Source organism: Coregonus lavaretus (genome assembly GCF_964263955.1).
Source record: "Coregonus lavaretus genome assembly, chromosome: 39".
Lineage (NCBI taxonomy): Eukaryota > Metazoa > Chordata > Actinopteri > Salmoniformes > Salmonidae > Coregonus > Coregonus lavaretus.
In genome coordinates this window covers 13645840-13659813 of record NC_140026.1, presented here as the reverse complement: position 1 = coordinate 13659813, position 13974 = coordinate 13645840, and the positions used below count along the sequence as shown (strand labels likewise).

Genomic DNA, 13974 nt, shown 5'->3' with positions numbered 1-13974 from the left:
AGCATCAAACACACAGAGAGAGAGAGAGAAAGAAAGAGACAGAGAGGGGGGCGAGAGAGAGAGGGGGGGGGGGGAGGAGAGAGGGGGAAGAGAGAGAGAGGGAGAGGGGGGAGAGAGGGAGAGAGGAGTCATGATCAAACACATAGTGAGGGGTGAGATAGAAAGAGAGAGAGAAGATAGAAGGTAAACAGGGGTGTGAGAGATGAGGGTGAGAGAGGGAAGGAGGATGAGAGAGAGAGTGGGGTGCAAAGAGAGAGTGAGAGAAGAGAGAAAGGGAGAGACAGGGAAGAGAGAGTGAGAGAAGAGAGAAAGGGAGAGACAGGGAGAGAGAGTGAGAGAAGAGAGAAAGGGAGAGACAGGGAAGAGAGAGTGAGAGAAGAGAGAAAGGGAGAGACAGGGAAGAGAGAGTGAGAGAAGAGAGAAAGGGAAGAGAGAGTGAGAGAGAGGCAGGTAGTGTAGAGTAATACAACCTGAAGGGTGGTTGGTGGTTTATGAAACGTGTTCTGTCTCTAAACGTGTTCTGTCTCTGTGCCCTCCAGGCACAAGGAAAATGGAAGGGTAAAACACTTAACCTCCAATGAATTAGGTCCCTGAAAATATATTTGAGCTTTTTTATATGAAGTCACTCTTTAGCTCTGGTGAGGAAGAGAATAAAATGGGTTTGGCGCGTGCTGGATGTAGACACACATATCTGCTCGAACACACACACACACACACAGACGGACACAAACACACACACTCATTTTGGCGAAGCTATCAGGGCTGAAATTTTCATGATACACTTCAATATGCTGACAGGCCTGAATAGGTTCTGGAAGGCAGGGAGGGAGGGAGGGGTGTGTGTGTGTGCGTGTGTGCGTGTGTGCGTGTGTGTGTGTGTGAGAGAGAGACATATATTATTCTGTGAATGTGTGTGGTTGTACACGCGCGTGTGTTCCTATGTCCAAGTATGTGTGTGTTTTCCGTTGATACAGGATATACAGCTGTATACAGGCAGCCGTCAGCCTTTCTGTCCTGCTTTCCTACTGTTGATTTTACTGCGGGGCTCCTCAACCCCTGGGTCCTTCTGGACCGCAACCTGACCACACTCTCTTAAGCCCTTAACCCCTCCTTCCCCTCTCCCTTCCTCCCTCTCTCCCTCCCTCCCTACCCTCGCCTCCAGCGGTGAGGAGGGGCGGCGTGAGACAGCCAAAGAGAGAGACCCAAATCGCTTCAAGATGCTCAGGGAGAAGGACTGGGGAAGCGGGAGTTTAAGGGAGGAGAAAGAGAGGGAGAGGGTGGTGCGGCTCGTTCTGTGCCTTGGGGTAGGAATGGAAGCTAGTCTGAAATCAAGACCCCAGGATTAAGCACTGTTCCAGAAGCAGATACTACTGTTGGGGCCGTTGGAAAGATCTTGCACCTGGGCCCCACATACACTGTCTATAGCCTTTTAGGATCGTAGTCTAGGGGCCCCACATATACTGTGGCCATATAGAGACATAGTATAGCCAAGGGTCAGAGACCTCTCCAGACACTGTGGGCTTTGTATTGCTAACGTTCAGGGCCCCTTAGTTTTCACGGCCCTCAAAGTTCAAAGTTTAGGCTCCATACACACACTGTGGACCCTAGAGGTCATAGGTCAGGGACTGGGCAAGACTGTGGGTAAAGCTCAAATGTCACTGTTCCCATATACTGTAGTGTGTTACTTTTTGACTATGACCACCAACATCCTATTTAGTACACTACTTTTCACCATACAGTGATAGCTCTGGTCAAAAGTAGTGCACTAAATCCAGAATAGGGTATCATTTGAGACTTGCAGACTATGTGGCCCTTGGGGAGGCCCTCTCTGTACGCCTGTGACCCAGGACAGTTGAGCCAGTCTGGGCTAGGCGCGGTAGGTTAGCCTCCTCAATTCTACCTCCCCCTTTTCACCCCTCCACCCCTCCACCTCTCCACCCCTCCACCTCTTCAACTCTCCACGCCTCCACCTCTCCACCTCTCCATGCCTCCACCTCTCCCCTCCATACCTCCACCTTTTCACCCCTCCACCTCTCCAACCCTCCACCCCACCTCTCCACCCCTCCAACTCTCCCCTCCACCTCTCCACCCCTCCAACTCTCCACCTCTCCACCCCTCCATCTTTTCACCTCTCTACCTCTCCTTTTCCATGTGGGATGTCTATGGTGTCGGCCCTCATTCTTCCAGAGCCCTCACTGACCTTATTTCATTACAGAGTTTGAGAGAAAGAGTTTAACCTTGCAGACAGACACACACGCACTCTGAGTGAGAGATAAACACCAGCTGGAGCACTAAAGGAGCACGTTTTAGCCGTTAAAAGCCTTGTCGGAACTCATGGACACACACACACACACACACACACACACTGGGGGGCCCTCCGGCTCAGGCCTGTCCAAGACCTGGGTTCTCCATCAGCTCACACCTCCAATAGACATTCTCAATGGGACCAATCTAGCCAGCAACAAATCATCCTGCCTTAGACTGGACTACATACTGAGACAGAGAGACAGAGAGAGACAGAGAGAGACAGAGAGAGAGAGAGAGAGAAAAGGGGGATGGGGGAGAGATAAAGGGGGAGAGGGATAGATTGAAGAGTGTAAAGAGAGAGAGATTGAAGAGTGTAAAGAGGGAGAGAAAGCGGTAGAGAGAGATGGAAGAGTGTAAAGGTAGAGAGATGGAAGAGTGTAAAGAGAGAGAGATGGAAGAGTGTAAAGAGAGAGAGATTGAAGAGTGTAAAGAGGGAGAGAAAGCGGTAGAGAGAGATGGAAGAGTGTAAAGAGAGAGAGATGGAAGAGTGTAAAGGTAGAGAGATGGAAGAGTGTAAAGAGAGAGAGATGGAAGAGTGTAAAGAGAGAGAGATGGAAGGGTGTAAAGGTAGAGAGATGGAAGAGTGTAAAGAGAGAGAGATGGAAGAGTGTAAAGAGAGAGAGATGGAAGAGTGTAAAGAGAGAGAGATGGAAGAGTGTAAAGAGAGAGAGATGGAAGAGTGTAAAGAGAGAGAGATGGAAGAGTGTAAAGAGAGAGAGATGGAAGAGTGTAAAGAGAGAGAGATGGAAGGGTGTAAAGGTAGAGAGATGGAAGAGTGTAAAGAGAGAGAGATGGAAGAGTGTAAAGAGAGAGAGATGGAAGAGTGTAAAGAGAGAGAGATGGAAGAGTGTAAAGAGAGAGAGATGGAAGAGTGTAAAGAGAGAGAGATGGAAGAGTGTAAAGAGAGAGAGATGGAAGAGTGTAAAGAGAGAGAGATGGAAGAGTGTAAAGGTAGAGAGATGGAAGAGTGTAAAGAGAGAGAGATGGAAGAGTGTAAAGTAGAGAGATGGAAGAGTGTAAAGAGAGAGAGATGGAAGAGTGTAAAGAGAGAGAGAAAGAGGGAGAGAGATGGAAGGGTGTAAAGAGAGAGAGATAAATAGAAGAGGGTAAAGAAGGATTTTGATTGTGTGTTCTTCAGAAAGACCAAGCCATCAGCGTGCTTGCATCCCATGTCTCCTTGGTTATGGGGTGTGTGATGTGTAGTGGATGTGACACCAGCGCTGCGGCAATCCAGACCGCCTCCGGACAGACGGAAGGGAGGGTGTGTGTGTGTGTCTGTAGATCAGTGTGTGTGAGGCGATCAGTGTGTGTGTGTGCTGATGAGGGATGCTGTGCACTGCAGTGACAAGGAAACTCTTACCTTCAGAGTCCCACGACGCTGGCTAACTATTCAAACACAACCTCCTCAGCCCTACCTGCCTCTCTCCCTCTCTCTCTTTCACTCTCTCCCTCTACCTCTCTCTCTCTCTTTCTCTCTCCCCGCGTCAGAAGCAACCATATGGAAAACATTATTCCCGTCGTTCTTTCTCACCGCAAACATTCCAGCAGCCCTTCCAGCACTCAGTGACATTACAACAACCTTGTATTTCTTCTCTGTTAGCAACTCTTTCTCTTTCTTTTTCTCCGTCTCTCCCTCTCTCCGTCTCTCCCTCTCTCCGTCTCTCCCTCTCTCCATCTCTCTCTCTCCCTCTCTCCCTCTCTCCGTCTCGCTGGCAATCTCTCTATTCCTCCCCCTCTCCGTCTCTCCCTCTCTCCGTCTCACTGGCCATCTCTCTATTCCTCCCCCTCTCCGTCTCTCCCTCTCTCCCTCTCTGTCTCTCCCTCTCTCCATCTCTCTGTCTCTCCCTCTCTCCGTCTCGCTGGCCATCTCTCTATTCCTCCCCCTCTCTGTCTCTCCCTCTCTCCATCTCTCTGTCTCTCCCTCTCTCCGTCTCTCCCTCTCGCTGGCCATCTCTCTCTTCCTCCCTCTCTCAGTAGCATTCATTCTTTATCCTTCTCTCCCTAACTACCCTCTCTCTCTCTTCAATGTAATCGCTTCGTTTCTCGTGCTCTTTCTCACTCTCCTTCACTCCATTTCCTTTCCTTTCACACCTCCTCCTCATCACTTGCTCTTTTCTTCTCCCCCTGATGTGAAGATATCTAGGCAATGCCTCCTTAATGTAAAATAGTCAAAGGCTGCATCCCAACTGGCGCCCTATTCCTTTTGATCAGGGCCCATATGATAAAAAGTATAGGGAATAGGGTGCCATTCGGGACATAGCCAAATTCTCATCAATGACCTTCTCTACTCTGAAAACTCTCTGTGTACTCTCAAAGAACGTCTCTGTACTATAGTAATGCTCTTCAAATAACCATATCTTTATTTAATGTGTATTTAATAGTGTGATAGCACTGTGGAACCCCTACAGTGTGTAAACTGAGTATGGATGGATGTATACGTTTTATCTCCTAAATGAGGTTTGCACTGATGAGATGTGCAGAAGTGTGGAAAACGTTGCACTTTAAAATGATTGGGCCGGAGTGAGGAGTGCAGTTCATACATCCGTATCCGTGTGTGTGTGACGGTGTGTGTACATTAGAGAGCCTGCGAGACCACTCAGGACCTGTCTGTGTGATTAGGGTGTGTATACCATGAGATTATCCCAGACAGGTTTATGCATGGGCTCCATAAATCTACCAGAGTACTGGTTTACTATTCAATAATGGGAAGGTACTTTGGGGTCCTTAGAAGCACATACGGTTGTGTTTAGTTTAATGGACAAATCATAGAGATCTATTGGCTTGAAGTAAGACTCTAATTTCTCTTTATCTAGCTCCTCTGTGGGGGTTTTAGGGCTTTTTCTCATGGGCTCAGACTCACAGACTCAACACTCTCTCTTGTCTGTGCTGGTTGGTTTGGTTTCGACCCCCGCATTATCATGTTCTCACACACAGGAATAGAGAGAGGCACACAGAAACACACATCCCTGTTGTCCCGCTGGCTGCACCTGTGTGGCTTTGGTTCAGACACGGCTCGAGTTGCCTCTGAGGAATCTGGGAAATGTGGGGCACCGAATACGCTATCTAACCAGCCACAGTATGGTACACACACACACACTCAGCAGAGACACACACACACTCAGCAGAGACACACACACACTCAGCAGAGACAGACGGAGAGAGGGCAGAGGGGAGGAGAAGAGGAGAGGGGCTAAAAGAGAAGAAGGGAGTAGGAGTCAGAAGAGGAGGGGGTGAGGGTCAGAGAAACTAACACTCCAGTCTTTTCTCTAGCCGTGAAGGTCGAGGCAGGGCGGCGGCCGGTGTTGAGAAAACGATGTTTCTGCCCTCATAAAAGACCCCGGAGAGAAAAGTTCTCCCCCCCTCCTCTCCTCCCCTCATCCCTCACTCAACCCCCTCCTCCCTCTGTCACCTCTGGCCCCTCCATCCCCCACTCTGTGTTTCAAAGTGTGGCCACATGAATGGCACTATTGTCTGCAGGGAGAGAGAGAATGCGAGGGATAAAGAGAGAGAGAGATGTGGTCCAACAAAGGGAGAGAGGCAGGGTGCTGAGGGCAAGTGAGTTGAGCTGCATCTGTTCATTTATTTAGTTGTAAAGACTAACTCAATAAAGTTGTTTAAAAGGTCACCTCACTTAACTTACTGCAACTCTCAGTTATATGTGAGCATTGGAACCAAGGTTTGTTTTGTTATAGAACTCTCCTGCATAGAAAGACTGTTGAGATTTGTGTCGCATACAAAACATTAGTTTAAGCATTATGTGTGTGTGTGCTGTAACAGTATCCCAGTGATAGCGGTTAGCTGTGTTGACAAGAGAGGGCGTAGCAGGGAAGCAGGGGAAGGTATGGTGTTAAACACATACTGATCTTAGTTAGCTTCCATAGCACCGCTCAACAAGTATGGCTACTGTTAACCATGTAGTAAAGCCTACTTCTACCAAGACTCTATAAACTATTTCTGTTTTTCTGTCGCCCCAGTTTTGTTGATCTTTTTCTCTATTTCTGACTCATCGTCTATTTCCCTGTTTTCTCCCTTTCAGTTTTTGAACAGACATCTGTATTTGAGCTCTCTTTATTTTGTCTTCCCTCATGTTGTTCTACCTGCGTCTCTCTCCCTCTCACTCTTTCCGTTTTAAACATACCTTTTTCTCCCTCCATCTCCCTCTGTTTTGACCATAGCACCTGCCTGCCCAGTATCATTTTTCCACCTGCCTGCCCAGTATAATTTTTCCACCTGCCTGCCCAGTATAATTTTTCCATCACTCACTAGCTCCTACCATCCACCCCTCCCTTTCCCCCGCTCTCTCTCCCTCCCTGCCTCCCCCCCTGCCTCCCTCAGCTAAGTGCAGTTCTCAGACGCGTTGTTTGCTCTGCCATTCTTTAGCTCAGGTCTACTGTGACATAGTTAGGCTACCATCATCTCCCTTAATGTTATTGTTTACATGGAAGCCCCTTAGCAACCGCCTATGTGACTGGAAGGCATGTAAACCTTTTATAAATGGTTTATGTGCATGTGTGTGCCTGTGTGTTTCTGTCTGTGCCTGTGAGTGTTTGTGTATCGTTCTCTCTCTCTCTCTGTGTGTGTGTGTGTGTGTGTGTGTGTGTGTGTGTGTGTGTGTGTGTGTGTGTGTGTGTGTGTGTGTGTTTGAGGGCCAGCCCAGCCCAGCTCCTCTCTCCTTTCTTCTCATGGTGCGGGGGTGTGTGTTGAGTGGAGTTAGTGTTTCCCTCTCCGGTGTGAGTGCTTAGTGATAACCTCCTGACCTTAGTGATAACAACAGGAACGCTAAGTTCCTCTGCTGCAGCATGCCTCTACTACGCTAGCTCTGTGCTAGGCTAGGCCAGCTTCTTCACTAGCATCTACAGGGTCAAGGGCTAAATTTCCCATACATTTTACGTGTCTGATGCTAGCCAAAAACATGCTAACAGCTACTAAATAAGCATATTTTTGGTCACACATGCTTTATTCCCCATTCACTATTTGCTACTACTAGCGAAACATGATAATGCTAACAGTTACAGAAAGCCTAACAGTGCTATGTGTTGTTAGCCATAGTAGCGTTGTGGGTTGTTGTTAGCCGTAGTAGCGTTGTGTTCTGAATGAATAAATGAATGAGTCAGTTGAGCTCAGTCTGTAATGTCAAATCAAATCAAATGAAATTGTATTTGTCACATGCAACAGGTGTAGACCTTACAGTGAAATGCTTACTTACAAGCCCTTAACCAACAATACAGTTTTAAGAAAAATAAGAGTTAAGTAAAAAATAAATGTTAAACATAATTAAATAACAGTAGCGAGGCTATATACAGGCGGTACCGGTACAGAGTCAATGTGCAGGAGCACAGGTTAGTCGAGGTAATTGAGGTAATATGTACATGTAGGTAGAGTTAAAGAGACTATGCATAGGTAATAAACAGAGATTAGCAGCAGCGTAACAGAGGGGGTGGGGGGGAAACAATGCAAATAGTCCAGGTAGCCATTTGATTAGCTGTTCAGGAGTCTTATGGCTTGGGGTTAGAAGCTGTTAAGAAGCCTTTTGGACCTAGACTTGACGCTCCGGTATCGCTTGCCGTGCGGTAGCAGAGAGAACAGTCTATGACTAGGGTGGCTGGAGTCTTTGACAATTTTTAGGGCCTTCCTCTGACACCGCCTGGTATAGAGGTCCTGGATGGCAGGAAGCTTGGCCCCAGTGATGTACTGGGCCGTACACACTACGCACTGTAGTGCCTTGCGGTCGGAGGCCGAGCAGTTGCCATACCAGGTGGTGATGCAACCAGTCAGGATGCTCTCGATGGTGCAGCTGTAGAACTGTTTGAGGATCTGAGGACCCATGCCAAATCTTTTCAGTCTCCTGAGGGGGAATAGGCTTTGTCGTGCCCTCTTCACGACTGTTTGGACTATGATAGTTTGTTGGTGATGTGGACACCAAGGAACTTGATGCTCTCAACCTGCTCCACTACAGCCCCGTCGATGAGAATGGGGGTGTGCTCTGTCCTCTTCTTTTTCCTGTAGTCCACAATCTACGGTCCTCTTCTCTCTGTCTGTTCTGACTGGCTAAATGTTGCCAAGCTCCCAGTGCGGTCTGAGAGCATCTTGACTTGCTGCATCACCACTTGGTATGGCAATTGCTTGGCATCCAACTGCAAGGCGCTACACAGGGTAGTGCGTATGGCACAGTACATCACTGGGGCTGAGCTCCCTACCATTCAGGACCTCTATACCAGACGGTGTCAGAAGAAGGCCCTAAAAAGTGTCAAAGACTTCAGCCACCCAAGTCATAGACTGTTCTCTCTGCTACTGCAAGGCAAGTGGTACCGATGCACCAGGTCTGTAAACAACAGGACCCTGAACAGCTTCTACCCCTAAGCCATAAGACTGCTAAATAGCTACTCGGACTATCTGACTCACTGCTTTGCAGTAACTCTTTTGACATACGCTGCTTCTACTGTTTATTATCTATCCTGTTGCCTAGTCACTTTACCCCTACCTATACAGTACCCCGTTCTCCTGCACATCGACTCGGTACTGGTTCCCCGTGTATATAGCCAAGTTATCGTTGCTCAATGTGTATTTATTCCTCGTGTTATAATTTTTTTCTATAATTTTTCTATTTTTTCTAAGGGCCCGTAAGTAAGCATTTTACTGTTAGTCTACACCTGTTGTTTATGAATCATGTGACAAATAAAGTTTGATTTGATTTGATCCTCTGCTGCCTGGGTATACTGCATAATGATTTCTAAGAACTGTTATATTGTAATTTCAAAAAAATTATTACAGAAAATACACACATAAAAATATAAATACAAAATGCAAGCAGAAAGAAAAACACTGTCATAAAAAACAAACAGATTCATCAGTAATATGGTCCTCAATCTGCTTTCTGAATTGCCCTAAAGGCACCAAAACATCACATTTAAGGACATTTTGAAGATTGTTCCACAAATAAGGTGCAACTAAACTAAAAGATGATTTACCTAACTCAGTAGAGACCAAAGGGATTTCCAGAGTTAGCTATCCCTGAGACCGGGTGTGATAACTCATATGTCTAAGATATGTTTAGGAATTATGTTAGGTACAGTGGGACTTTTTGTAAAAGGGCTTTATAAATGAAAACATAGCAATGTATCAACCAACTTTTTGGTAGAGAATGCAGTAATGAGTACTTAAACTTTCGCCCGTAATAAAGCACAGTGAGCTATAATAAACTGCATCTAACGGCTTTCATGACGTGGCTTGCGTTGATATAGATGATGTCGCCATAGTCTAGGACTGATAGGAACGTCTGCTTTCTACTATTCTTTCTACTATTTAGCGAGAGGCAGGACCTATTTATATAGAAGAAGCCCATTTCTATTCTCTGCGTCTTAACTAACTCATCAATCTGCTTTTTAAAAGACAGCTTTTTATCTATCCAGATGCCCAGATATTTGTAAGCAGGGACACGATCAATATGGACACCATCCAGTACATATGCTTAAATCATCAGAGTTATTTTTATACGCTCGAGAGAACAACATATACTTAGTTTTACCTGCATTCAATACTAATTTAAGGTCAATAAAGTTATGAGTAGGGAGGTGAGGGAGTTGGGATGGGGGAGAGTTGGGGTCACGTGCCAGCTGAACATGTGTCCTTGAGTGACAATAAAAATAGGACAGAAAAATTGCCTTCAAGGAATGAAGACACTAACCTCTCTCTTTCCTCCTCCATCCATCTCACTCCAGGTTTTTGGACGATAAGGGCTACGTCCTCTACCCTCAGATTGGGGACCGCCTGGACCTCATCTGTCCGTCGTCGGACCCCCCCAGCCAGCGGGCCCCCGCCGAGTATGAGTTCTACAAGCTATATCTGGTGTCGTCACGTGACCAAGCGGACAGATGTGAGGTGACGGGCGCGCCCAACCTGCTGCTCACCTGTGACAAGCCCAACAATGACATGAGGTTCACCATCAAGTTCCAGGAATACTCTCCTAACCTGTGGGGACACGAGTTCAAAACCAACGCTGACTACTACATCATCGGTGAGTAGGGAGAAACGTAGTGAGTTTGTGTGTCCGATTATACAACAATTCTGTTTTGAGGGATTTGTGTGTGTGTTTGTATGTGTGTGCGCTAATTGTGCGACTTTTGGGTGATAGAGTTTGTCTATTGTGTATATGTACACGCTTGTGTGTAAGTGTGTTGTTTTGCCTGGGTGGGTGTGTGTGTGTCTTTGTTTGTGTGTGTTATGTTCCATCTCTCCTCGGCGGCTGCTGATTGGCCCGGAGTATGTTTATTGTTATTGCCAGCCTTGCAGTGACCAGGGATGGCGCCAGAGCTATTTGTTATGGTTTATTTGGGGTTTGTTTGGGGTGAATACATGATGAGGTCATCAACACGAGCCAAGCCAAGTGTGTGTATCACATGGAACAATCTCTGTAAGGTTACATCAAGCAAAACCTCTCTCCCCAATAAGGGAGCTAAGAATGGATTCAGGTGTTCAGAAGCACTCTAACACACACACACACACACACACACACACACACACACACACACACACACACACACACACACACACACACACACACACACACTCACACACACACACAGCATTTTGAACTCCTGAAGGCAGACATTATTACATTGCTATACTGTAGACTCCCTCCCACACACCTTGAAGCCCCATTCACTGTATTAATGCTCTTTTCACCTGGGAACCACATTCACTGTATTAGTGCTCTTTTCACCAGGGAACCAGATTTACTGTATTAATGCTGTTTTCACCTGGAAGCCTCATTCACTGTATTAATGCTCTTTTCACCTGAGAACCAGATTTACTGTATTAATGCTCTTTTCAGAAAGAGAGAAAGAGAGGAACCGAATCCATTCCCCAAAACCTAGCAATTTCTGTTCTATATTTGCCTTACAGTTTCAGTGTGTGTTTGTGATTTGAATTGGGTTGATGAGTGTAGGGTGTGTGCGTGTGTGTACATGCACGTGTGTGTGTTAGATCAGGTGTGTTTGCCCACCATAACCAGCAACAATAGCTGCCTTCTGTCTTATGAAGTGTCCAGATAACAACTACTGGTCCATTCTACAGCCCCAATCACTGTCTTCTGTCTAGCCACACCTGACAACCGGGGTGTCCACAGTATGGACAGGAGCGTTTTATCTTCCCTCAGACAGACCGAGGGATCGATTGACAGCTCCAGCCCTGATCAATGAGGGCTCAAACGCAAGGTCACACACACAGACAGATGCAGAGATAGAGGGATGGAGGGAGAGAGAGAGACAAAGATGTGTGTGGAATATTGGGAGAAGATGGATGATTCGATGTTGACAAGGTGTCTGTTTTTGTGCGTGCGGGGGTGTGTGTGTGTTTGTATGTGTGTGTAATCAGTGATGCCAATTTAGCAATTTTGTTGCTAGATTTAGCAACTTTTCAGACTACCCTGGCAACTTTTTTTTCAAACAGCAGCTAGCAACAAATGTAGCTACTTATAAAAATGTATTTGGAACTTTTCGCAACTTTTGAAAGTGACTTAAATGCTAAAATGCACGCATTTCCCCTCTAAATGACACAAAAACGATTTAAGATGTGTGTGTACATGTACATGCATTTTATCAATATTGTTATCAGCCAGTAGTAATAGTAGTGTGTGTGTGTGTGTGTGTGTGTGTGTGTGTACGTGTGTGTGTGTGTGTGTGTGTGTGTGCGCATCAGTGCATGTGTGCGTGTGTGTGTTTAAAGTGCAGATGTATGTATGAGTCCTTCCCTCAGGCAAATGTCTTGTAATTAGCCCTTACCTTTAGCATGTGTTAATGTATTCACAGTGGACTAAATGAGCCGGAAAGTAGAGTGATATGAGAGAGAGAAATGTTGGACCGAACTGAGGAAGAGAGAAAAAAAAACGTATCACACTGCATTGCAAATCTCTCTCGCTCTCGCTCGCTCTCTCTCTCTCTCTCTCTCTCTCTCTCTCTCTCTCTCTCTCTCTCTCTCTCTCTCTCTCTCTCTCTCTCTCTCTCTCTCTCTCTCTCTCTCTCTCTCTCTCTCTCTCTCTCTCTCTCTCTCTCTCTCTCTCTCTCTCTCTCTCTCCTTTCTCCTCTTCACCATTCAAAGCTCCTAAGTGTGACACAAACACTCCTGATATCTAGCTGAACCACAGATCAAACCTCTTTGAAAGCAGACCCCAGGTCCCTTTGTAATACACACACTCACCTCGTAGACGGATGCCATCAGAGACAGAGATGGATATAGATGACATTAGTTGTCTTTGTTAGAGAGCAGAGGATGAAACATCTTTCCATTCACGGATCTCAAGTCAGCCATCCTGCCAACAGCAGAAGCTTCTCAAATGAAAACCTTTTGTTTTTGACTGATCTGGAGTCAGTGATCCTGGAGAGTCAGCTTCTCAAAAGCTTTTTATAAATCAGCACTGCTCACCTCTTTGGTGAAAAGAGAGATACTATACAGAGATATTTAAAACAGAGGGAGAACAGAGAGAGAGAGAGACGGGGAGAAAGAGAGGGAGGATTATGCCAGGTAGAGAAGGAGACAGAAGGGATGAAAGGATGAGAGTGAGATCGTGAGAGGGGAGGAGTAGAGATAGATTAAGGAGATACAGAGGGAGAAAAAGAAAGAGAGATGCATTTTGTGTCAAAGAAACAGGGAGTGGATGATAGCGGGCCACAGGGAGGGAAAGAGGGAATGAGACAAAGAATGAGAGATGAGTGAAAGGCAGAGGTTATGTAGTTGCCCTTGCGGACATGCAGATGTCCTTTCTCAGAGAGAGAGGGAGAAAGAGAGAGGAATAGCATGTGTGAGAGAAAGGGATAGAGAGAGAATGAGTGAGAGGAAAAGTAAAAGAGAGCAGCTGAGGGGTTTAAAAGCCCATGATCTATAACAGTTAAGACTGAAAATAGTATATATAATGTATACCGGATGTGTTTAAGTACCATCTATCCAGATGTAATTTACACTGAGTGTACAAAACATAGACTGACCAGGTGAATCCAGGTGAAAGCTATAATCCCTTATTGATGGGACCGGTGCAGAGTCAATGTGCGGGGGCACCGGCTAGTTGAGGTAGTTGAGGTAATATGTTCATGTGGGTAGAGTTAAAGTGACTATGCATAAATAATTAACAGAGTAGCAGCAGCGTAAAAAGATGGGGTGGGTGTGGGGGTGGGGAGGGCAGTGCAAATAGTTTGGGTAGCCATGATTAGCTGTTCAGGAGTCTTATGGCTTGGGGGTAGAAGCTGTTGAGAAGTATTTTGGACTTGGCACTCCGGTACCGCTTGCCGTGCGGTAGCAGAGAGAACTGTCTATGACTAGGGTGGCTGGAGTCTTTGACAATTTTGAGGGCCTTCCTATGACACCGCCTGGTATAGAGGTCCTGGATGGCAGGAAGCTTGGCCCCAGTGATGTACTGGGCCGTACGCACTACCCTCTGTAGTGCCTTGCGGTCGGAGGCCAAGCAGTTGCCATACCAGGCGGTGATGCAACCAGTCAGGATGCTCTCGATGGTGCAGCTGTATAATTTTTTGAGGATCTGAGGACCAATGCCAAATCTTTTCAGTCTCCTGAGGGGGAATAGGCTTTGTCGTGCCCAATTGCCAACTGTCTTGGTGTGTTTGGACCATGATAGTTTGTTGGTGATGTGGACACCAAGGAACTTGAAGCTCTCAACCT

At 46.5% G+C, this 13974-nt stretch overlaps 1 protein-coding gene across 1 annotated transcript in view; it reads left to right on the top strand.

The window, feature by feature from the left end:
- Window positions 1-13974, top strand: part of LOC311113158 (ephrin-B3-like) — a gene marked incomplete at both ends in the record, with an annotated part of 81366 nt that overhangs the window by 14761 nt on the left and 52631 nt on the right. The window contains one exon of the mRNA XM_084156329.1: window positions 10026-10321. Coding sequence (XP_084012455.1) covers window positions 10026-10321 — 296 coding nt within the window. The remainder of the gene's footprint in view (window positions 1-10025; window positions 10322-13974) is intronic.